This window comes from Saccopteryx leptura, chromosome 4 (assembly GCF_036850995.1).
Source record: "Saccopteryx leptura isolate mSacLep1 chromosome 4, mSacLep1_pri_phased_curated, whole genome shotgun sequence".
NCBI classification, from domain to species: Eukaryota; Metazoa; Chordata; class Mammalia; order Chiroptera; family Emballonuridae; genus Saccopteryx; species Saccopteryx leptura.
In genome coordinates, this window is record NC_089506.1 from 111780264 (window position 1) to 111804107 (window position 23844).

At 37.4% G+C, this 23844-nt stretch overlaps 1 protein-coding gene across 2 annotated transcripts in view; it reads left to right on the top strand.

Moving 5' to 3' along the window:
- Positions 1-23844, top strand: part of SACS (sacsin molecular chaperone) — a 94351-nt gene that overhangs the window by 42508 nt on the left and 27999 nt on the right. For both annotated transcript variants that reach the window (XM_066381000.1, XM_066381001.1), the window contains 4 exons: positions 340-430; positions 1203-1288; positions 2811-2922; positions 21939-22085. In XM_066381000.1, the coding sequence (XP_066237097.1) occupies positions 340-430; positions 1203-1288; positions 2811-2922; positions 21939-22085 (436 nt within the window). The remainder of the gene's footprint in view (positions 1-339; positions 431-1202; positions 1289-2810; positions 2923-21938; positions 22086-23844) is intronic.

Here is a 23844-nt window from a genome sequence, read left to right on the forward strand (position 1 = left end):
TTGACATCTCAGAGCTGTGCTCTGAGCAGTACACTTTGGAAATGCTGATCCGAAGAATGACTTTTTTATTTGATGATCCTGATTCATCATAACAAATTAAATGATTAGAAATATGTGTATTTTTATAATTATTGAAGGAAAAATCTTTTAAATTTTTAAATAAAATTTTTGACTAAAGTTTTATTCTTTGAAATAATCATTTCTCCAGAGCAGCTTACTTCCTGATAAGAATAGTTAACAAGCATTTTAGCCTATGTGAAAAAATATGGCAAAATTTTGAATTTACAGTATTAAGAGCTATGTTGCTATCATACATTTTCATTTTTTTTTTTGTTTCAGTTACCTGACTGGATCAAGATTGGAGATCTGACTTCCAAAAATTGTCATCATCTTTTTGTAAACCTTCAATCAAAAGGCTTAAAAGGGGGAGGTATAACATTGGCTTTACCTGGAGATCATGCCATTTTTATTTGAAGAAAGATTAAGTTTTAAAATTGAAATGAAAGTATGTATCATTGGAATGTGATGAGGGTCAGTCAGGGCCAGAAGGAAACAACGGCAGATGGAGGAGTGAGTTACGAAAATGTGTGGAATGTATTGTCTGTGGGACATTGGGGTTTGGTCTTGGTGGATAGTTGTGTCAAAATGATACAAATTTATAGTGATTTTGTTTAAGCACAGATTTCTTTTTTACTTACAGATTTTTTTTTTATCCTATACATATGAGAAGTTACTTCCCTTCCCCCCATTCTCCTTATACTTTCCTGTCACCTCTCTGAAAATTACCTGGTCAGTCTGTATTAAGAATCTCTAGTTTGGAAAGGCCATCGTGACAGTGATTGTGCTGAATTTCAGAACATCATTTGAGACTATTAAGAATGCCATGATTGTCACCATTATCTCTGGCTTAAAATTTAGCAGCAAAGCACAATTTATTTATTTATTTCAGTTGTTTAGGAAAATAGCAATCCCTCTACCCATGTCCCTTATTTTTGAATTAATAATCTTTTGTGACGTTTAGTCTATTTTTGAACAGATTTTTAAAATCGAATTTGTAGTTTAATGAAAAATCTTGAGATTTGTTACAAATTTTTACTTTCTACTAAATCTGATTTGCAGATAGAATCTCATGTAACTTGTAGAATTTAATGTCTTGGAACCAAATAACACATTGGTAACAGACCATGGGATTTTCATTTTAGGTCGATTTGGTCAAACAACTCCACCGCTGGTTGATTTTCTAAAGGACATTTTAAGAAGATACCCAGAAGGAGGGCAGATCCTGAAGGTAGGGCCCATGCTGTGTATTTATGTATTTACTTTGATAAAAATTAGATGAAGTAAAATTACTTGCAAGTTTTGTTAGTATTTACTTTGTAAAAACTCTTTTCTAGGTTTGATGGCTGTATTTATTACCTTTCAGACCTGCGGTGCATTTGCCGGATGGTTTGTGTTGAGAATGCTTTCCATACAAATATGTGAGGTTTCAGAGTCAGAGGAACCCACTTGAGCTCATGTAATCAAGCAGTGTGGCTCTAGGAACACTTTATAATTTTATATAATTCTATCATGTAATTTTGTGAATTTCATGTGAAACTTTGTCCAGTGGCATTAAAAATCTACCAACCAACTTACCACACAAAATAATACAAAACCCACACTCAGGGGCCATAATCATGTGCTCGTTTGATCCCTGGGTTTAGAGGTTTGCTTTTGGGGAGAGTTTGCTCTGATAAAAGCTATGCTGTTGGCATTGCTGTCTTCAGTTCTTGCCCGTTTCTACCCACTTCCACCCCTGGTTTAGTGGTACTAAAGTGCTGAAAATTTAAAAATATAATTCTCCCCAAAGTTAGAGGTTTGTGAGTGTAATACCACAGGGTAAATTATTGTGTTTCTAAAGACTCATCCATTTAAAATATAATTACCAGATTTGGTTCAGCCTAACTCACCGCTCACCAATGCATTGTCATGCATTGACATTCCCATACTTTAAACAAGGTCCAAAATAAACTAGGGGATAATATCTGTGGAAATCATTTCAAGTTCTGGTGACTGTGGGGTTGCTAGAGGAGTTGGACTCTTATTTCAAAGTTTGGAGCTCCCAACATGGTGTTGTTGAGACTGGGAACTTTTTTGAGGCTACTGATGGGTATACATTTTGTAGTTTGTCTTTTCCTTTCTACATTTTAGAGCTTGGACTACCCATTTACTCACCTACTCATTTATTCACCAAACAAAAGTACTACCTTTTTTATGAAAGGAATAAGTCAGTGCTGACCTTCAAGAAACTTTGATCTTAGTACAAGAGAAAAACATATTCTTATCTGAAGATTTCAATAATGCAGCATACTATATGTATAGATTATACTTTTTTTTTCTGAGAGGAAGGTAAGTCTAGTAAGAAAATAAATAAAAATCTTTTTTGCTAACTGCTTCAGAATGGGTCCTTGTTGCAAATGACAACAATCTGTACAGCTTTTGGAACTGGAGTGATTTCTTTTGTATGAAGGCTGTGCACAGATTGTAAATAAGAGGTAGAGCTGTAAATGGTCTCAGGATTTACATTATACACTAAAGAGTAGTACGTTACAAATCACATTGTAGGTATGTGTAGTTGAAGAAGGACTCGTGGTCTTTTCAACCATACTTGTATGTATGTAACAATTACTGTCAATAGTACCCTCACCAGATCTTCCTGATATGAGGCAAGTGGTGGGTTTCCTTTACTTAAATGTAATTTTTAAATATTATAGGTAAAAATAAGTAATTACTTATTATGAAATGTTATATTTGGTGTATTTCTTGATTAGGAATTAATTCAGAATGCAGAAGATGCTGGGGCCACAGAAGTTAAATTTTTATATGATGAAACTCAATATGGAACAGAGACTCTTTGGTCAAAAGATATGGCACAATATCAGGGTAAGAATCATTATTTAGGAACAGGTTTTATGTACTAACAGGTGATTTTTAGAGATGTACAATGCTCTTTTTTAAAAATTTTTAATTATGTTTACATAGATTATAGGATTGCCCCAAATGTATCTCCCCTCCCTTATATTCCCCTCAACATCCCCCTTGCCCCCTCCCCATAGCGCCCTATGTCCTTCCCTTCAGGTTTATCCATCCTATCATCCCCTTTCCCTCTGTCCTCTTTTCCTCTGGTCCGTTTGATCTCTCCTCTGTCTCAATTCCGTTTCTCAGTTCACATTGTTCATTGGATTCCTCAAATGAGTGAGGTCATATGATATTTTTCTTTTTCTGCCTGGCTTATTTCACTGATTAAAAAGCTGTGGTATATATATATACAATGGAATACTATGGGGCCATGAAAAAGAAGGAAATCTTACCTTTTGTGACAACATGGAGGGACCTGGAAAATATTATGTTAAGTGAAGCAATATTCTTTTTAACGAATAGCCCAGTTACCACCTATATTTCACTTTCTGGCATATTTCATTCCACTTCTTCAGATGTTTTTCTCTGCTTTTTATGTGTAGATGTCTCTGCTAGTTGGTATTTTTAAAAAACGAAAAGAAATAACTCAAAGTAACAAGAACGTAAATATAGCTGACCCTTGAACCATTCAGGTTTAAATGGCATGGGTCCACTTACATGCAGATTATTTTCAATAAATGTCCAGTTGGCCCTCTGTATCTCTGGGTTTCATATCATCAGATTTAAGCAATTATAGATCTAAAGTAGTATTTTTGATTCATAGTAGAAAATCTGCAAATGCAGAGGACCTACTGTGTGCATTGTCTTATGCCATTTTATATAAGGGACTTGAGCATCTTCAGATTTTAGTGTCTGAGGGGTCCTGGAACTAGTCCCACAGGGATACCAAGCACCACTGAAGTTTTTGGGGAGTGAAAAGTTACATGTGGATTTTCAACTCTGGGGTCATTGGCACTCCTAATCTCCACGTTGTTCACGGTCAACTGTACATAGCTTCTTGTTATATATTTAGTCACTTGTGAGTATTTTATATCATTGGCAAGACAAAAGGATATCATATATATAATGCTTCATATATATAAAAAACTTCTCTGCATTTGGAAAGAAATAAGATGCTTCTGCTTTATGGTACTGCTGAGACCAGTTCAGCAGTGGGGGTGCATGAAAGGAAGGCACTGTAGGACTTAAGAAAAAACACACACAAGACACAACATACAGGAAAATGGATACAGAGGGTTCCCAGGCTCTAGAACTGAGAGCCCAGACCTCTGCAGCCTCATGGTATTTATTGGTCTCTTTGCTCATCAAGTAAATTAGCAGAGCCTGGGTCAAATTAGTCTACAATAGATTCAGGTGCAGAGAAAGATGACCAACCGATGCCCCCCAGGCATGTAGGAAAATGGCTATAGGGATCAGCTGCTTCCTGTAAACAATCATAATAGTGCTTACCAGAGCAGCGTTCTGTCCCCGCAGGACTTGGCATTCTGAAGTCCACACCAAAGACTTGTCTCAAGACTGCGGTTTAATCTCTCAGCCATTTTCCTACATGGTACCCTTGAAATGCTTTGAATTGGGTGGGAAAAAATTTTGAAGATGAGAAGAGAATAAGTAAAATGAAAGACAATAAGAGAACCATATCCAATAGACTTGATACCTTAGTCCAGTGATTTTCAACCTTTTTTGAGCCGCGGCACATTTTTACATTTACAAAATCCTGGGGCACACCACCTACCAAAATGACACAAAATGACACTCTAATTGTTAGAATTTATTTAAAGTTTAAATAAATTATTTATTTTTAAAAAGTTAAATAAAAAAGGATAACCCCCTCATATATACAGTCCCATTTAACATCCCCTCATATATACAGTCCCACGTAACATCCCTCATATATAGTCCCATGTAACCTCATATATACAGTCCCATGTATCCCCTCATATATACAGTCCTGCTAATATTTACTGGAGCTTTCATCAAGGTTGTGGGTTCAAATAAATTTGGCAAATACTCTCTCTATATAGAGACTGGACAAAATCAATTTTAGAAAATGTTGGGTACTTGTGTAACATCATAAGTCCTCAGAGCATCTCTACTGTCAGATTGAGAAGTTTGCTTTCTAGGTAAGGATTCTGATAAATACTAGAGTTCTCCCTGAGGTTGTGGGTTCAAATCCCATGGTCAGCAGGGGCCTTGGTTCTGTCTGTTTTGATGGTGTATATAGAGATTTGAGCTCTTTAAGAAGATGACCCTTCAGAAGGCCATATACAATATAGATAACATTGTGATGCATTGTATATCACCCTCTGCGGGGGCCTCTTTTAAAAAGAAAAAGGTCAAATATCTATATACACCATCAGGATAGACATAACCAGCTGAGGCTGAGGCTTTATCTAGTGGTGGCAACATTTACCTCCAGTCCTGACCAGGATTAGAAATCGGGACCATCGGGAGGAGTAGCAGCTTCAACTACTCGCTGCGGCCACACAATGACAAGTGCGCGGCAGCCCGAGCGGGGACCTTCCTGGGTGTGGATGAGAGGCGGCCTACTATTCGTTCATCATCGCTAGTGGTCGGGATGAATCCTAGAAGGTGATTGGTCAGTGAGCGTTCCCTGTGCCTCCACTCTTCCTGTCGCTGATAGCTGGAGGGATTGTTAGGGGAATGTTTATGTTCGGATGGCGGCTGACAGTGGGCCGGATAAATAGCCTCCCTGGGCCGTATCTGGCAGGCAGGCCGTAGTTTGGGGATCCATCTTTAATTTCCCCACGGCACACCTGACCACGTCTCACGGCACACTAGTGTGCCGCGGCACACTAGTGTGCCGCGGCACACTGGTTGAAAAACACTGCCTTAGTCTACTCTTTGAAGTGTTGTTTGGAAAAAGTGTTCATTACATTCACTGCAGTTTTGAAGTCACTATGATGATTGTGAATGACTGTTTATTATATAGAAAGCTATTGAGAAAAGGGAGGATTACTTCGGAGTTTCCTGGACATATTTTTAAAGAGATGGAAGTCATCTTTTTTAAAAAGTTGCTTTATGATTTAGGAGGGTAATCAATATTATTGTTAAGTATTTAAACATTAAATATTTAGCATTTCTTGCAAATCAAAACTACAATGAGATACCACCTCACCCCTGTTAGATTAGCTATTATCAACAAGACGGGTAATAGCAAATGTTGGAGAGGCTGTGGAGAAAAAGGAACCCTCATACACTGTTGGTGGGAATGTAAAGTAGTACAACCATTATGGAGGAAAGTATGGTGGTTCCTCAAAAAACTGCAAATAGAACTACCTTATGACCCATCAATCCCTCTACTGGGTATATACCCCAAAACCTCAGAATCATTGATACGTAAAGACACATGTAGCCCCATGTTCATTGCAGCACTGTTCACAGTGGCCAAGACATGGAAACAACCAAAAAGCCCTTCAATAGAAGACTGGACAAAGAAGATGTGGCACATATACACTATGGAATACTACTCAGCCATAAGAAATGATGACATCAGATCATTTACAGCAAAATGGTGGGATCTTGATAACATTATACGGAGTGAAATAAGTAAATCAGAAAAAAACAAGAACTACATGATTCCATACATTGGTGGAACATAAAAACGAGACTAAGAGACATGGACAAGAGAGTGGTGGTTACCAGGGGTGGGGGGAGGGAGGACGCAGGAGGGAGGGAGGGAGAGAGTTAGGGGGAGGGGGAGGGGCACAGAGAATACTAGACAGAGGGTGACGGAGGACAATCTGACTCTGGGTGAGGGGTATGCAACATAATTTAATGACAAGATAACCTAGACATGTTTTCTTTGAATATATGTACCCTGAATTATTAATGTCATCCCATCAACATTAATAAAAATTTATAAAAATATATATATATATATTTAGCATTTCTTATAGCTATGTTTATTTTTAGGCCAAATTGTGATATGAATATTGCATCTTTTTTTTTTATTTTAGTTAGAAAATTAACTTTAACAGAGTGACATTGATCAATAAGGGTACATAGGTTTCAGGTGAACATTTCTTTAGCATTTGAACTGTTCAGTATGTTGTAAACCCATCACCCAAAGTCAAATCATTTTCTGTAACCTTATACTTATCCCTCTTTACACCCTCCCACTCCCTGTTCACTTAGTCCTCTTCCCCCTCCCCCATGTTCCCTTCCTCCTGGTAACCACTTTATCCATGTCCATAAGTCTCAGTTTTATATCTCACCTATGTGTGAGATCATAGTTCTTAACTTTTTCTGATTTACTTATTTTACTCAGTATAATGTTCTCAAGGTCCATCCATGTTGTTGTAAATGTCACTATGTCATCATTTCTTATGGCTGAGTAGTATTCCATTGTATATATGTACCACATCTTTATCTAATCTTCTATCGAGGGACACTTTGGCTGTTTCCATGTCTTGGCCACTGTGAATAATGCTGCGATGATCACGGGGGTGCATGTGTTGTTACGTGCCTGTTTTTGAGTTTTTTGGGTAGATACCTAGTAGAGGGATTGCTGGGTCATATGGTAGTTCTATTCTTAAGTTTTTGAGGAACCACCATACTTTCTTCCTTAATGGCTGTACTAATTTACATTCCCACCAGCAATGAATGAGAGTTCCTTTTCCTCCACAGTCTCTCCAACACTTGTTATTATCCGTCTTGTTGATAATAGCTAATCTAACAGGTGTGAGGTAGTATCTCACTGTAGTTTTGATATGCATTTCTCAAATAACTGGTGAAGATGAGCATATTTTCATATACCTGTTGGCCATTTGTATGTCCTCTTGGGAGAAGTGTCTTTTCAGGTTCTCCCCCTTTTTTAAAATTGGATTGTTTGCTTGTTTGTTGCTGAGCTTTGTCAGTTCTTTATATATTCTGGATGTTAATTCCTTATTGGAGCTGTTGTTTGCAAATATCATCTCCCATTTAGTTGACTATTTGTTTTCTTGTCAGTTTCTTTTGCTGTGCAGAAGCTTTTTAGTTTGATATAGTTGCATTCGTTTATTTTTGCCTTTACTTCCCTTGCCTTTGGAGTCAAATTAATAAATTGTTCTCTACGGCCAAGGCTCATGAGCTTAGTACCTGTGTTTTCTTCTATGTAATTTTAAGTTTCAGGTCTTATATTTAGGGCTTTGATCCATTTTGAATTAATTTTTGTGTAGGGGGATAAACTGTAGTCAAGTTTCATTCTTTTGCATGTGGTTTTCCAATTTTCCCAGCATCATTTATTGAAGAGGCTTTCTTTTTCCATTGTGTGTTTTGGCTCCTTTGTCGAAGATGATTTGTTATATATGTGGTTTTATTTCTGGGCTTTCAATTCTGTTTCATTGGTCTGTATGTTTTTTTTTCTGCCAATACCCTTGAAATGCTTTGAATTGGGTGGGATAATCAAAACTTCATGCCGTTTTGATTATCATGGCTCTATAGTACAATTTGAAGTCAGGCAGTGTGGTACCTCTGGCTTCATTCTTTCTCCTCAGGATTGCTTTGGCTATTCGGTGTTTTTTTTTTTTTATGGTTCCATACAAACCTGGTAATTTTTTTGTTCTATTTCTTTAAAAAAATGACATTGAGATTTTGATGAGGATTACACTAAATTTGTATATTGCTTTGGATAATGTGGCCATTTTAATTGTTGATTCTGTCATTTCATGAACATAGAATATTTTTCCATTTCATTATGTCTTGAATTTTAATTTCTTTCAATAATGTTTTGTAGTTTTCTGTTTATAGATCCTTCACATGCTTTGTTAAGTATATTCCTAGGTACTTTATTTTTTTTGTTGCAGTTGTAAAAGAAATTTTTTTTAAGTTCATTTTCTGAAGTTTCATTTTTGGCATATAGAAAAATAGTAGACTTTTGTATATTGATTTTATATCCTGCAATTTTACTGAATTGATTTATTGTATCTAACAGTTTTTTGGTGGAATCTTTGGGGTTTTCTATATATAGGATCATGTCATCTGCAAAAAGTGATACCTTTATTTCTTTTTTCCCATTACAAATGCCTTTTATTTCTTTCTCTTGCCTGATTGCTGTGGCTAAAACTTCCAGAACTATGTTGAATAAGAGTGGATAGAGTGGGCAGCCTTGTCTCATTCCTGATTTTAGAGGAAAAGCCTTCATATTTTTCACCATTTAGAATGATATTAGCTGATGGTTTGTCATATACGGCCTTTATTATGTTGAGGTACTTTCCTTCTATTCCAATTTTATTGAGTGTTTTAAACATAAAGGAATCTTATCGATGCCTTTTCTGCATCTATTAGGATCATACCTTTTTTGTTGTTTCGTTGATGTGGTGTGTTACATAAATTGTTTTATGCAGGAGTAGTCAACCTTTTTATACCTACCGCCCACTTTTATATCTCTGTTCGTAGTAAAATTTTCTAACCGCTCACCAGTTCTATAGTAATGGTGATTTATAAAGTAGGGAAGTAACTTTACTTTATAAAATTTATAAAGCAGAGTTACAGGAAGTTAAAACATAAAATAATAATTACTTACCAAGTACTTACCAAGTATATTGGATTTTCGCTAAGTTTGGCAGAATAAATCTTTATAAAACAACTATAGTTAAATCTATCTTTTTATTTATGCTTTGCATACATAGAAATTACATTAGTTAATTGAATTATTAGTGGGATCCCTGAAGCTGATGCTGGGAAACTAAATATTGAATATCCGGTTCAATTGTTGTGAGGAACAAATGAAGGTCTCATCATAATATGATTAACAGCACTAAATCCTGATTCCACAAGATATGAGGTAGGGAAAGGTGTCAATAAGCTGAATACCATTTTTCACATATTTGGATATAAGACCGGCATTTTTTTATTTTGCCATAGGTTTTCATATCCATCACTGTCGAATTTATGTTTACTTTCTTCATCATATCTAATTTCTAACAGTTCTTCTTGGCAAGTTGTATCAGCCTCTTCAATATTTGTGGCAAAAGGATTTTTCATCCAGTTATGTACCTTCAATTTCAAAATATCTTCAAATCGTTTTTCCATGTCCACTTTAAGTTCGTTGAGGTAGCTACTGAATCTGTCAATATCCTCTGGAGTTACATCATCTTTTATAGATGATAATTGAGGAAACTGATGAAATTCTCTCCTCAATAGATTATGACGAAGTAGTTCAAGTTTGTCAATAAATAATAACACAATACTATGGCAACCTATAAGAGTTTTATTAGCTCCTTGAAGCTGCAAATTGACATCATTAAATCTCTTGAAAATATCTGCCAAGTAAAAGGCATCACTCTTTACTGTTTTTAACTGTTGACACAGACTGGTCTTATTACTTTCGAAAAATTGTATGACACTATCATATAATGCTACAGATCTAGCCAAAGATGTACTCTTTGACAGCCACCGAACTTCTGTGTGCTAAAGTAACTTAATAAAATCTTCATTATTGTCCTGGCAAAGCTGCCGAAACATTCTATCATTCTTTGCATAGGATTTGATCTTGTTTACGGCTTGAATTATTATAGTTAATGATGAATGGAGACTTGTACTTAGATGTGTTCCTATAAGATATATCTGTGCACCACACAACGAATACATAAAACATTTGGCACTTCCTGCTTCAAATAAGCAACAAATCCACGATAGTGACCTACCATTGATGGTGCTTCATCAGTAGTGCATGCAACAATATTATTCAAAGGAATATTATTTTTTGTAAAGTATGTTCTCACAGTATTAAATGTAGATAATCCTTTGTATCTGTGATGAGATTTACTGTGAATAGCATTTCTTCTCGTAATATATTGTTTTCATCAAAATAGGGTATACATATGCCATCAATAAAGCATCATTATCTGCAATGGTAGATTCGTCCAATTGCATGGAAAATGAAGAGTTTTGGAGAATACTTATAAGTTTGTTTTCAACATTAACTGCATTTCATCAATTCGTCGCTTTACTGTGCTATCACTTAGGGTCAACGTTTTTTAAAATTTGAGGTATATCCTGATGCATTACTGTTGAGATAAATTCTTTTAAAGAGGGTATTATTACAGTTTCTCCAATATTATAGCTTTTACCACTTTTTGCAATTATTTGTGAAATGCAATAAGTGGCAAGTAATCCATCTTTGTTTGTTGTATGTTGTTTCTTAAATGATGCAACGATAGTTGAATGATTTTGAAACTTTTTATATATTTCCTGAAAATATATAATGGGCTTGTCCTTGTCATTTTGTAGAAAGATTTCTCGCAATTGACTTGGCTTCACTGCCTCATTGGATGATGTTTTGTGGCACAATAAACACATTGGATGTTGTTTATTTGGAACAGATTCTATGAAACCCATCTTCAGATACTCTGGCAAATAGCCATGTGCATATTTTTTTTTTTTGAGACATGGGCTCACGATATTTCACAATATTTTGTTTGAAGCTGTAAGCATGTGCTTGCTCTCAGAAATCTAACTATGTACTGACTTTAGTTTCGATTACGTAACACCATTTAGCTTCACGTACGTAACGTGAACAAAACTTATGCGCTTGAAGTCTGTTACATGGTCACGACGTTACAGTGTCATGGTTGAGTGAGAGTTTGTCAACACGAGACTGAGTATCCATGGTTGTGCGTTTTATAAAATTTTATGTAGCGGGAGTTGGCCAATGGTGATCAGGGCAAAGTAGCGAGACATCGGCTAGTTTTGGCAGTCGGGGGGGGGGGGGGTGTTCCTCACCTTATTACCCTAAAATCTGGGAATCGAGACGAAAATATGAGTTAATTGGTGTCTCCATTGTCTGGCAGTTTCTGTCATTGAAAGAAGCGTTGAATCATGGAGTTCTTTGTCTGCTGGTTAATAAAATGATGAACTGATAGTTTTTGGGTGACAATAGTGGTCATGAACTGCCCACCAGGTTGGGCGGCAGATGTGGACCCAGAGTCAGGTACCTGGCTGCTTAAGGATGCAGGCCAGGTGGTTATGAAAGAGGTTGGATGCAGTCCCAATACAAATGCCCTGTAACAGAGTCTGACCGCTGTCCTGATCTTGACTGGTCAACAGTTAGTCGATTAGTATGTAATCACGGCTCCATTTGGTTGCTCCGCTACCACCCACCATGAAAGCTGGAACGCCCACTAGTGGGCGGTAGGGACCAGGTGACCAGGTTGACTACCACTGATTTTATGTATGTTGAACCATCATTGTGCTCCTGGAATGAATCCAACTTGATCATGATGTATTATTTTTTTAATGTATTGTTGTATTCAATTTGCTAGTATTTTGTTTAGGATTTTTGTGTCTGTATTCATTAGAGATATTGGTCTGTAGTTTCTTTTTTTGTGTTGTCCTTGCCAGGTTTTGGTTAGTCTCATAAAATGTGTTGGGGAGTATTGCTTCTTCTATTTTTTGTAAGACTGACAAGAATAGGTACCAAATCTTCTTTGAATATTTGGTAGAATTCACTAGTGTAACCATCTCGTCTTGGACTTTTGTTTTGGGGGAGGTTTTTTCATTATTGTTTCTATTTCCTCCTTCCTTATAGGTCTATTTAGGGTTTCCACTTCTTCATGGCTCAGTTTGGGAAGATTGTATAATTCTAGGAATTTATTATTTCCTCTAGGTTGTTGAATTTGGTGACATATAATCTTTCATGATATTCTACTATTATCTTTTGTGTATCTATGATGTGGTAATTTCTCCTCTTTCATTTTAGATTTTGTTTATATGAGTTCTTCCTCTGTTTTTCTTAGTGAGTCTAGCCAGTGGTTTGTCAATTTTATTGATTTTTTTAAAGAACTAGCTCTGTTACAGTATTTTTAATAGTTTTTTTCTCTATTTCATTTAGTTCTCTAATATTTACTATTTCCTTTCTTCTGCTGACTTTAGGTTGCCTTTGTTTTTCTTTTTCTAGTTCCTTAAAGTGTGATATTAGGTTGTTTACTTGGGATCTCTCTTGTTTCTTGATATAAGCTTGTAATGATATAAACTTCCCTCTTATTACTGTTTTTGATGCTTTCCAGAAATTTTGATATGTCATGTTGTCATTTTCATTTGGATATATCATTTGATCTCTTCTTTTATTTCTTCTTTGACCCAGTCATTTCTTAGAAAAATGTTGTTTAATTTTCACACTTTTGTGGGTTTCTTCTTCCTTTTTACAATTGAATTTTAATTTAAAAGCCTTATGATCAGAAAATATGCTTGGTATAATTTCAGTCTTCCTGAATTTGTTGTTGTTAGTTTTGTGGCCCCACATATGGTTTGTCCTTGAGAATGTTCCAAGCACACTGGAGAAGAATGTATAATCTGATGTTTTGGGATGAAATGTTCTATAAATGTCTATTATGTCCATTTGGTCCAGAGTATCATTTAAGGCCGATATTTCTTTATTGATTTTCTGTTTGGATGATCTATTTAAAATCATCAGTGGTGTGTTAAAATCTCTAAGAATGATTGTCTCCTATTTTTAGATCAGTTAGTAAATATCTTATATATTTTGGTGCTCCCTTGTTTGGTGCATATATATTAAGAAGTGTTATATCTTCTTGATACAATGTCTCCTTTATCATTTTGAAATGTCCATCTTTGTCTCTGGTTACTTTGTCGTCTTGAAGTCAGCATTGTCAGATATGAGTATGGCTACACCTGCTTTTCTTTTTTAAAAATGTTTATTTTAATTTATTGTGTTTACATGGATTCGGGTGTCCCACTGAATATAACACCCTCACCCCCCACTCCCATATTTCTATTTATACCCCCTCTATCCCCCTTCCCCTCAATCCCTCCCCTCTTTTTTCTGGGATTTGCTATCATATTATCTTTATCTCTGTGTTATGTATAATATAATTTCACTAATCTCTTCACCTTCTCTGATCTCATTCCCTCATTCCGCTTCCCTCTGACTCTGTGCCTCTGCTCCCTGTGACCTGCCTCTGCTTCTATTCTGTTCCTCAGTTCACTTTGTTCATTAGATTCCACATATAAGTGAGATCATATGATATTTTTCTTTCTCGGCCTGGCTTATTTCACTTAGCATAATAATCTCCAGGTCCATCCATGCCATCACAAAAGATAAGATTTTCTTCTTTTTCACAGCTCTGTAGTATTCTGTTGTGTATATGTACCACAGCTTTTTAATCCACTTGTCCATTATAGACACTTGGGCTGTTTCCAGATCTTGGCTATTGTGAACAATGCTGCAGTAAACATGCAGGTGCATATCTTCTTTTAAGTCATTGATTTGGTATTCTTAGATATATTCCTAAAAGTAGGATAGCTGGGTCAAAAGGCAGTTCCATTTTTAATTTTTTGAAGAAACTCCATACTGTTCTGCACAGTGGCTGCACCAGTCTGCATTCCCACCAGCAATGCAGGAGGGTTCCCTTTTCTCCACACCCTCACCAGCACTTTTTGTGTGTTGATTTGTTGATGAGAGCCATTCTGACAGGTGTGAGGTGGTATCTCATTGTGATTTTAATTTGCATTTCTCTAATGATTAGTGATGTTGAGTATTTCTTCATATGCCTGTTGGCCATCTGTATGTCCTCTTTGAAGAAGTGTGTATTCAGTTCTTTTGCCCATTTTTTAATTGGATTGTTTACCTTTTATATATTATTTGCTTGGAAAATTGTTTTCCAACCTTTCACTTTGAATCTGCTTTTGTCCTTGCAGCTTAGATGTGTCTCTTGAAGGCAGCATATGGTTGGGCTTTGCTTTTTGATCCAGTTTGCTACTCTGTGCCTCTTTATTGGTGAATTCAGTCCATTTAAATTTAGGGTAATTTGACACTTGAGGATTTCATATAGTCATTTTATGTTTTGTTTTCTGGTAGCTCTGTTTCTCGTTTGGTTCTTCTCTGTTTTTTGTTTCTGTCAGTTGTTTTTGTTTGGTGGTGTTCCATACTTCTTTCCCGTTTCTTCTTTTTTTAAGCTGTGTGTTTCAGTAGTGGCTTTATCATGAGTGATTACCATTAGGTTAGAAGAAAATGTTCATATGTACAAGAGTCCTTCTCATATCAGTGCTTCTGCACTCCATCCTCCTTTGCTACTTCAGATCTCTATTCTCTCCCCTTTTATATTATTGTTGTCACAGATTATCTTTGTTTTTATTGTGACCTTGTTGCAGCTTTTACTTGTAATTTTTATTTTGTTCTTTGTGTCTGGTTGAATAACCCCCTTTAGTATTTCCTGCAATGGAGGGTTTCTGGTGATAAATTTCCTCAGCTTCTGTATGTCTGTAAAAGTTTTTATTTCTCCTTCATATTTGAAGGATACCATTAATAGATATAGTATTCTTGGCTGGTAATTCCTCTCTTTCAGTGCTTTGAATGTTTGGGTTTACTCTCTTCTGGCTTGTAAAGTTTCTTCTGCTGAGAAGTCTGAAAATAACTTGATGGTCTTTCCTTTATATATCGTGGTCTTCTTTTCCCTAGCTGCCTTTAGTATTCTTTCTTTGTCATTGATTTTTGACAATTTTATTACAATATGCCTTGGAGTAGGTCTGTTTGGGTAGTAGTAACTCAGCATTCTGTTTGCTTCTTGGATTTGAGGTTCTAACTCTTTCCATAGGTTTGGGAAATTCTCATCAATTATTTGTTTGAATAGGCTCTTCATTCTCTTCTCCCTCTCTTCTTCTTATGATATACCCATTATTCTTAAATTGTTCTTTCTGATTGAGTCAGACAATTCTTGTAGGCTTTCTCAGTTTTTTTAATTTATGAGTCTCCTGTTCTCTCTGTAGCACCTCTAATTCCCTATCTTCAGTGTCACTGATTCTTTCCTCTGTCTGGCTTGTTCTATTAGGTAAACTTGTTACCTCAGTCTTTAGTTCCCATACTGAGTTCCTCATCTCTGTTTTTAAAGTTGTAGTCTCCTTGGTGAGGTATTCATTTGTTCATTAATTTGTTTTCTGAGCTCATTAAGTTGCCTATTGGTGTCTTCTCACATCTTGTTGAGTATTTTCAGAACTTCAATTTTGAATTCTTTATTATTTAACTCCAAGGCTTCCATGTGATTGAGATTTTTTTCTGGACATTTTTCATTTTCTTTCTGAAATATGCCTCTGTCTTGTGTAGCCATGGTATTTTATATCTTGTTCCTTGATGACATTTGAGAGTGGTATTGTTAAGAACCCTAACAAAAAACAACTAAAAAAACTTGAAAAAATTTTAAAAATACAGTAAAATATTGAAAAAATTTAAAAATTATGACAAGAAGAAAAACCACTGAAAAAAAAGATGGGAAGCAAAGAAAAAGATCAAAAACAAAATACCCACAAAAAATAAGAATAAAATTATAAAAATTTTAAAAAATGAAGTTCAAAAATGAAAAAAAAGAATAAGAAGTAAAAAAAGAAAAAAATAAATTTTGGTTTTGAGAGGTTTCTTCCAGTAGATGTCACTGTATTACAACTTTTAGCACTATGAAGTTCCTGGGCTGCTGCTAAGATGTTGCTATGGCAATGATGTAGGTGGGGCTATAGTCATATTAGTGGGTGGGGCCTGTTATGAGGTCTTTATGGCTCTAGCAATGGCAAGTGATCTCAGGCTCCCAGGCACTCAGGCACTCCTTCCTACATCTCAGACCTGGGCACCTGATGTTGAGCACCTCTGTTTTTCAGGGGAGAGAGTGGCTCTGGTGAGCTGGCGTGGGGTTTGTCTCTGCCACTCTCGGTACTGCAAGGTGAGGGAGGCAGGATCTGGGAGACTGGAAACCGCACTTTAGTTTTCTCTGTCTTTGCTGAGTGTGAGCTGCAGGCAGACCACAGGAACACTGGCGGTGACCCCACTCTCTGGCCACTTTGGTTTATCTCCCCTTCTGCCCCTCTGTCTCACCCTGCAGAGGTTGACTCAGTCACTCCAGGTTTCCCTCTCCATACTCCTCATACAAAATCCAGAGAGCCCAAGCTTCCTTCTTCCCTATAGTCCTGGCAGAGAAAAACCAGTCACTCCAGATTTGTCTCCTCTCCTCTCCAAAGCCCACTGTGAGTGAATTTTATTTTCTGCTCCCCTTTTCACCCCATCCCACCTTCGGTACATTCAGTATGTGACCCTTTCAGGCATGCCTGCAAGCCCAATTGGGGTTCCTTTGCTGTGTTATAGTTGTTCAATTTGTTGAAATTTCAAGGGGAGAGATCAGGAGTATCTCTCATACCGCCATTACTCTGACATCATCCAACTTTTTCTCTAAAGTTGCATCTTTTTATCTTATAAAGAGACGTGGTGACAGACATAATACATTCAGAGGTTTTCAGCATTTGGGATCTTGCGCATGTCATTGCATCTGTACTGGTTATGAGAGGATTGAGCAGTGAGGTTTCCTGGTTCTAAGTTTCTACGATTTAATGTAACCATTGTTGAAAAATACCAAGTGTGGCTCTGAGAGGCTTTCACTTATATCCTGATCCTACACAGGGCTACCATCTCATGTACCCCCAACAGGGTGCCAGTAGGTGGGGTAGCATCTCTGATCCTCATATTCACTCAGTGAGATTAAGCAGATTAGTGAGCCTCACTGAATTTCAGTCTGCTCACCTACAGAATAGTATTAAGAACAAAATTGACCTCCCATATACTTTGAGGATTAAATCAGGTAATTTATGTGACAGTGTTTTAGGTGTTCTGGCATACTGATATTATTAGTGTGCACTCTAGAACCATGAAAGGGAGAGTATGGAGATATCCTATAAGTATTTTGCTTCAAAGTACAACCTAAATTTTATGATTTTTTGCTTCTAGCCTTGACTTTACCTCATTTAAAAATATATTTGAAACAAGATTATTTAGTTGAATTTGTGCATAAGTATACTTAGAGATAGGCTTTTTAAACTCACACCAAATAAGCCAATTTAAAATAACTTGGACATATTGGTAGAAATGATCTTTGACATATTTTAAAAAAAAATTTTAACTTTTAATTTAAATTTTTTTTGAATTTTTATATATTGATTTCAGAGAGAGAGGAAAGGACAGGAACATCATTCTGTTCCTGTATGTGCCCTGACCGGGGATTGCGCCCATATCCTTTGTGGGCTGACATCTTTTTTGTTTGGTTTTGTTTAAAGATTGTATTTTATTTTAAATGTTCATTTATTGATTTTAGAGAGAGAAAGGGAGAGAGTGAGAAACAGGAACCTTGATCTGTTCCTGTATGTGCCCTGACCAGTGATTGAACTGGCAACCTATGTGCTTCAGGATGATGCTCTAACCAACTGAGCTATCTGGCCAGGGCTTAATGATTTTTTTTTGTTTATTGCTATTAGAGAGAGTGGAGAGAAAGAAGGGGGAAGAATGGAAAGTATCAACTCTCCCCATATATGCCTGGACTGGGCAAGCCCAGGGTTTCGAACCAGCAACCTCAGCATTCCTGGTCAATGCTTTATCCACTGTGCCACCACAGGTCAGGCCAGGGCTGACATCTTTATTTAACAAATAATTTCCTACATGCTCTTGCATTATTGGAAAATATCTTTCTGTTGCATTCAGATATAAATGTTGTCTTTGATGATGTCTTTTTGGATTATAGTTTTTCCTCCTTTATGATACCTAGTTTTGCAAGTGAGAATTTTTTAATACAACTTGTTTTTGTTCCTTTTTATATAATCATATGACAAGCCCAATTCATCAAATGAGTTGCAGGAAAAGAAGAGAACTTACCCAGTTCCACACTTTAATATAAGGATTTCAAGGATGTGGGTAACTAAGAGACAGACACAAGTAAAGGCAGCATGGAGACGTCTTAGATTCCTAAGGCCTCCTTCTAGCTTCTTCCTGCTGTTAGACACACACCATGGCCTGGGTTTAGGACAAGTGGTCTCTAAGTGATACACGCAGGCCTTCACTTAAACAAATAGAACTCTTTTAGTCATGAAAGATGTTCATGTTTTTCCTGGTAATTACATAGCTTAGGGCATTATATGGGAATTATGCCTCATAAATCTATAAATTCCAGGTTTCCTTACAGTAAGCAACCTTCTAAAAGCATCCACTAGATCAGGCCTCTTCTGTTAGTAAATACTGTTGCTGTGTTTGCCCAGAGGTCTGTCACCAGAGTGTTTACAAGGAGACTCTGGCTTGGGTATTCCTATTTTTTTTTTTTTTTTTTTTTTTGTATTTTTTTGAAGTTGGAAACGGGGAGGCAGTCAGACAGACTCCCACATGCGCCCGACCGGGATCCACCCGGCACGCCCACCAGGGGGCAATGCTCTGCCCATCTGGGGCGTTGCTCTGTTGCGACCAGAGCCATTCTAGTGCCTGAAGCAGAGGCCATAGAGCCACCCCCAGCTCCCGGACCAACTTTGCTCCAATCGAGCCCTGGCTGCGGGAGGGGAATAGAGAGACAGAGAAGAAGAAGAGGGGGAGGGGTGGAGAAGCAGATGGGCTCTTCTCCTGTGTGCCCTGGCCGGGAATCGAACCTGGGGCTCCTGCATGCCAGGCCGACGCTCTACCACTGAGCCAACCAGCCAGGGCCGGGTATTCCCTTTTAAAAGGAGCAAATAGATTGCCAGCCTACTATTAATACTCTCCTCCCCGCAGGGGTCGTCAAACTTTTTATAAAAACCGCCCACTTTTGCAGTGCTGGTCAACCTGGTCCCTACCGTGCAACCAAACAGCGCCGCGATTGGCCCATCATGAAAGCTGGAACGCCCACTAGTAGGCGGTAGGGACCAGGTCTACCAGCACTGCAAAAGTGGGCGGTTTTTATAAAAAGTTTGACGACCCCTTTTAACCTTGATCTCATGGATGAAGGCAGAGATTCAGTGAGACCCAAGTAGATTGGAACAAAGGCAAATTACATAGCTTCCCTTCTTATTCCAGGATGAGTGGAATCAGAATTATATCTTGATTAAAAACCTTTCGTAACAACTAGGTCATACCTGCTAGATGCAGAACCAGTGGAGAGGGCTTCGTCTGCCTGCCTCTCATCCTGCCGTCTGCTCTCTGAGGTGGGTGTGTGTGCGCACTCCTGGTCACAGTGCTGGTCGGCCAGAGTGAGAAGGGCTCTGGCAGCCAGTGACAGGACACTTTCACTTACAGGGTGTCCTTCTTTCCGGGAGTGGCATTAATGTGGATGGGAAAAACAGTAGTTTTGACACTTCAGATACTGTGGAGAGTGGAGATATGAGGAGGAAGTTTTTTTTCACAGGAAATGCTTTTTTATTTGAAAAGAAAACAAGCATCTATTATTTTGTAATCTCACAAGTGTTTTATAAAAGCTGTCAGGCCTCAGAGGGTCTGCTGCTCAGTGTGCCAGCTGACAGTGGGCAGCAAGGAGGGTCCTCAGGCTAGCGGCTCTGCCTCTCTGCTGGTGCCTGGCTGCTGGGTGTCACTGCTGGATTCTCGTCCCTTCCATGATCTCGCAGCTGTGCCCATTTTCTCCAGATTCTGGCTAAAGGTTCACTCTCAGGTCTGGGGTTCAGTGTCGTGAGTTTTTGTGGTTGGCCCTTGTTTCTGTGTCTTCATACATATTTCTAAGGGACATTTGGAGCAGGCAGAACCAGGCACTACTTGCTAGATGGAATTTTTAAACCAGCTGGAGTTAGCTGTTGCATAATAAGATTTATTTTGTTACTATTTCTGTAATATTTAACTTGCTATGATAAAATATGACAGTATTATATACCACAAATAAATTTAACAGTAAGAGTATCTGACTTTTTGGGTATCTTCGCTGTGCTGGGTGCTATGCTGAGCCCCTCATTGCTGTTACTCATTTGCTGCTTAACACCTTGTGGATACACACTGTTCTCACCATTATTTTACAGATGAGGAAATTGAGCCTCGGTGGCTTTAGTGTTGCCTAAAGTTGTGACAGCAGAGCTGGCTGCTGTCCAGCCCACCTGGCTCTGGCACGCATGCTCAGCGCAGTGTGCTTTCTCCATCCTTCTCAGAAGGACCTCCGCAGTCTGGGCGGCTTTCATATTCCTGCTCAAACTATTTTACAAGTAGCAGTCACATCATTTTTATAAAACAAACTATGTGTGGTCCTCATCCCTGGATCTGCTTGAATTTATAGGCACATGAGAAGAGGCATTGGAGGGGGTGCTGGAATATTCTCTGTAATTCATTTGAGTGGATGTTACATGGTTTATTCACTTTGTCAGAATTGATCAAGCTGTACACTTAGTATTTGGTCCTGTATTGTATGTACAGCCTGGGAAAAAGTAGGTTTACAGCTGTTCACATGGAAAATAATGCAACAATTAATAAGTAATAATACAAGAATAAACTGTTTTGCACTCGCAACTGTAAACCTACTTTTGCCACACCCTGTATGTTATATGTCAGTAACATTTTCAGAGAAAAATATTAATTATTTTTAAAGTATGAGGAGTTATTTTAGGTGAATGTATTAAAAAATATTAGAGATTCTGAAGATAAATCTCAAAAAGTAGAGTTCCAAAAATATTTGTGCAGAATTATAACTTTTTAAAGGAACTACTTTGGAGACAAGGGTGGTATTTTTTGACATGCTTACTTACAAATTTGTCATATTGATTTTTAAAATGATATAAGGAATATCTTATATAGAAAAATCTAGAGGCTGCCAAAAATAAAAACAAGCACTTAGTGATTATTAAATTTATTAAAGGAGATTGTTTACCTTTTGAAATAATAACAAGGTTTCTTAAGGAAATACATTTACACATAATCTCATTTGCAAAATAAAAAACTTTAATATGCTATTTAGAAACAAATTTCACAAAGTAGTACACTGTGATTAAGATCCTTGTTTGCCCCATGTTTTGGATATTTAAGTACCATAACACCCATAATTTTTTCTTTTTTGAGTTTTTGCTAGTAACTTTTACCATTTATATGTGTTTTATTTTTATTTTGAAAACAATCAGAATTATAATGCAGAATTCAGTCATGCCATTCAGTTCTTTATATCTTCCCATCAAATAAGCAACTTTATGTAGAGAAAGTTCGTGAAAGAGCTGAACATCTTATCACACTTCTTTCTGAATGTGTGCATGTGCATTTTAACATCTAGGATCAGCTCTCTATGTGTACAACAATGCAGTGTTCACCCCAGAGGACTGGCACGGTATTCAAGAAATAGCAAGAAGCAGGAAGAAGGATGACCCTTTGAAAGTTGGAAGATTTGGAATTGGGTTTAATTCTGTCTATCACATAACAGGTATAGTATTTGATATCAGTCTTGAGATTGAAAATTATTTTAGCCTGTAGTTTATAATTTATTTGGTTAACTGTAGAGATAATACTGTTTTTTGTTGTTGTTGTTTTAAGTAGGAGGAGGGGAGACAGAGAGACAGACTTCATATGCACCCCAACCGGGATCCACCTGGTAACCTCCATCTGGGACCAATGCTCTGCCCATCTGGGAATGTTACTTGGCAACTGAGCTATTTTTAGCACCTGAGGTGTAGGCTCCATGGAGGCATCCTCAGTATCCAGGGCCAACTTGATCAAACCCATTGAGTTATGGCTGTGAGAGAAGAAGAGAGAAAGAGAAGGGGAGGGGTGGAGAAGCAGATGGTCACTTTTCCTGTGTGTCCTGACTGGGAATCGAACTGGGACATCCACATGTTGGCTGACACTCTACCACTAAGCCAACTGGACAGGGCTAAAGTATAATAGCTAATGGTATTGAATAACTGACAAAGTGAAGATCTTTGATGTGATTCTGATTTCTGCATATTTTTCTCATAAAAATTTTGCTTTTAAGTGAGTATTTTGATGATTTTGAAATTATGTTTTGAATCTAAAAAGAATATGAGGTTTCTGGTACATACTTATAAGAGGAAACACTTGAAACAGTGTAGACATCTCTAAAAGTATATGGCTGTTCATCCAGAATCAAAGCTTACTATTTACTAGTTTGTGTTAAAAATGTTTTTTTTCATTTTTTTTATGGAATTGGGCCTGGTTATTGTTTAGTTTCAAACTTTTGGCATTTTGAACTTGCAGGAGAAGGAGAGATTGAGCTAGCAGAGCTATAGTTATTGTTCGGGTGATCATATAGTTTATTGTCTAAACTAGGACACTCATGAGAGTGTATTATTTTGAGATAACTATTCTAAATTGGGAATTCCCTGGGTGAGCGGGATGTAGGGTCATTGTCACTATAGCCCAATTTTAGTAAGCCTGTTTTTTTGTATTATATTTATATTATTAAATATTATATAAGGTACTAAGTAATATTACTTATATAACAAAATATATTAATTCATAAATTAAAATGTTATATTACTGTTATATGTGAATATTAATATTCAGCTATTTTCAAATTATCCCTCAGGTCAGTTTTTAAATTTATGGGGTACATATGTGAATGGTATAAGCGTGGAGACTATTATACAGGAATGGATCACTTAGAGTCCAGCTGACTGCCAGTGTCTGCATCTCTCTATGGACTTATTTGTCCCACTATTTGAGAATGGGCACATTTACGTGCAGCAGTATTAAGTGCAGTGCAATTCTCTAATCTGAGGATTTTCGAGGTTCCTGGGTCCTGCTTTACAACAGTCAGTAGTTTCCCAGCATAATTTCAATAATGGGAGTATGTACACAGTCTGTGGACAAAAGTGTCACTGACCACATTTTTGATTGATTTAGCTGCTGGGTTGGTGGATGTAACAGTTTCTGCTTAAAATACCCGAGAGAGCCTGACCAGGCGATGGCGCAGTGGATAGAGCGTCAGACTGGGATGCGGAAGGACCCAGGTTCAAGACCCCGAGGTCGCCAGCTTGAGCGCAGGCTCATCTGGTTTGAGCAAAAGCTCACCAGCTTGAACCCAAGGTCGCTGGCTCCAGCAAGTGGTTGCTCGGTCTGCTGAAGGCCCACGGTCAAGGCACATATGAGAAAGCAATCAATGAACAACTAAGGAGTCGCAATACGCAACGAAAAACTAATGATTGATGCTAACTAACATCTCT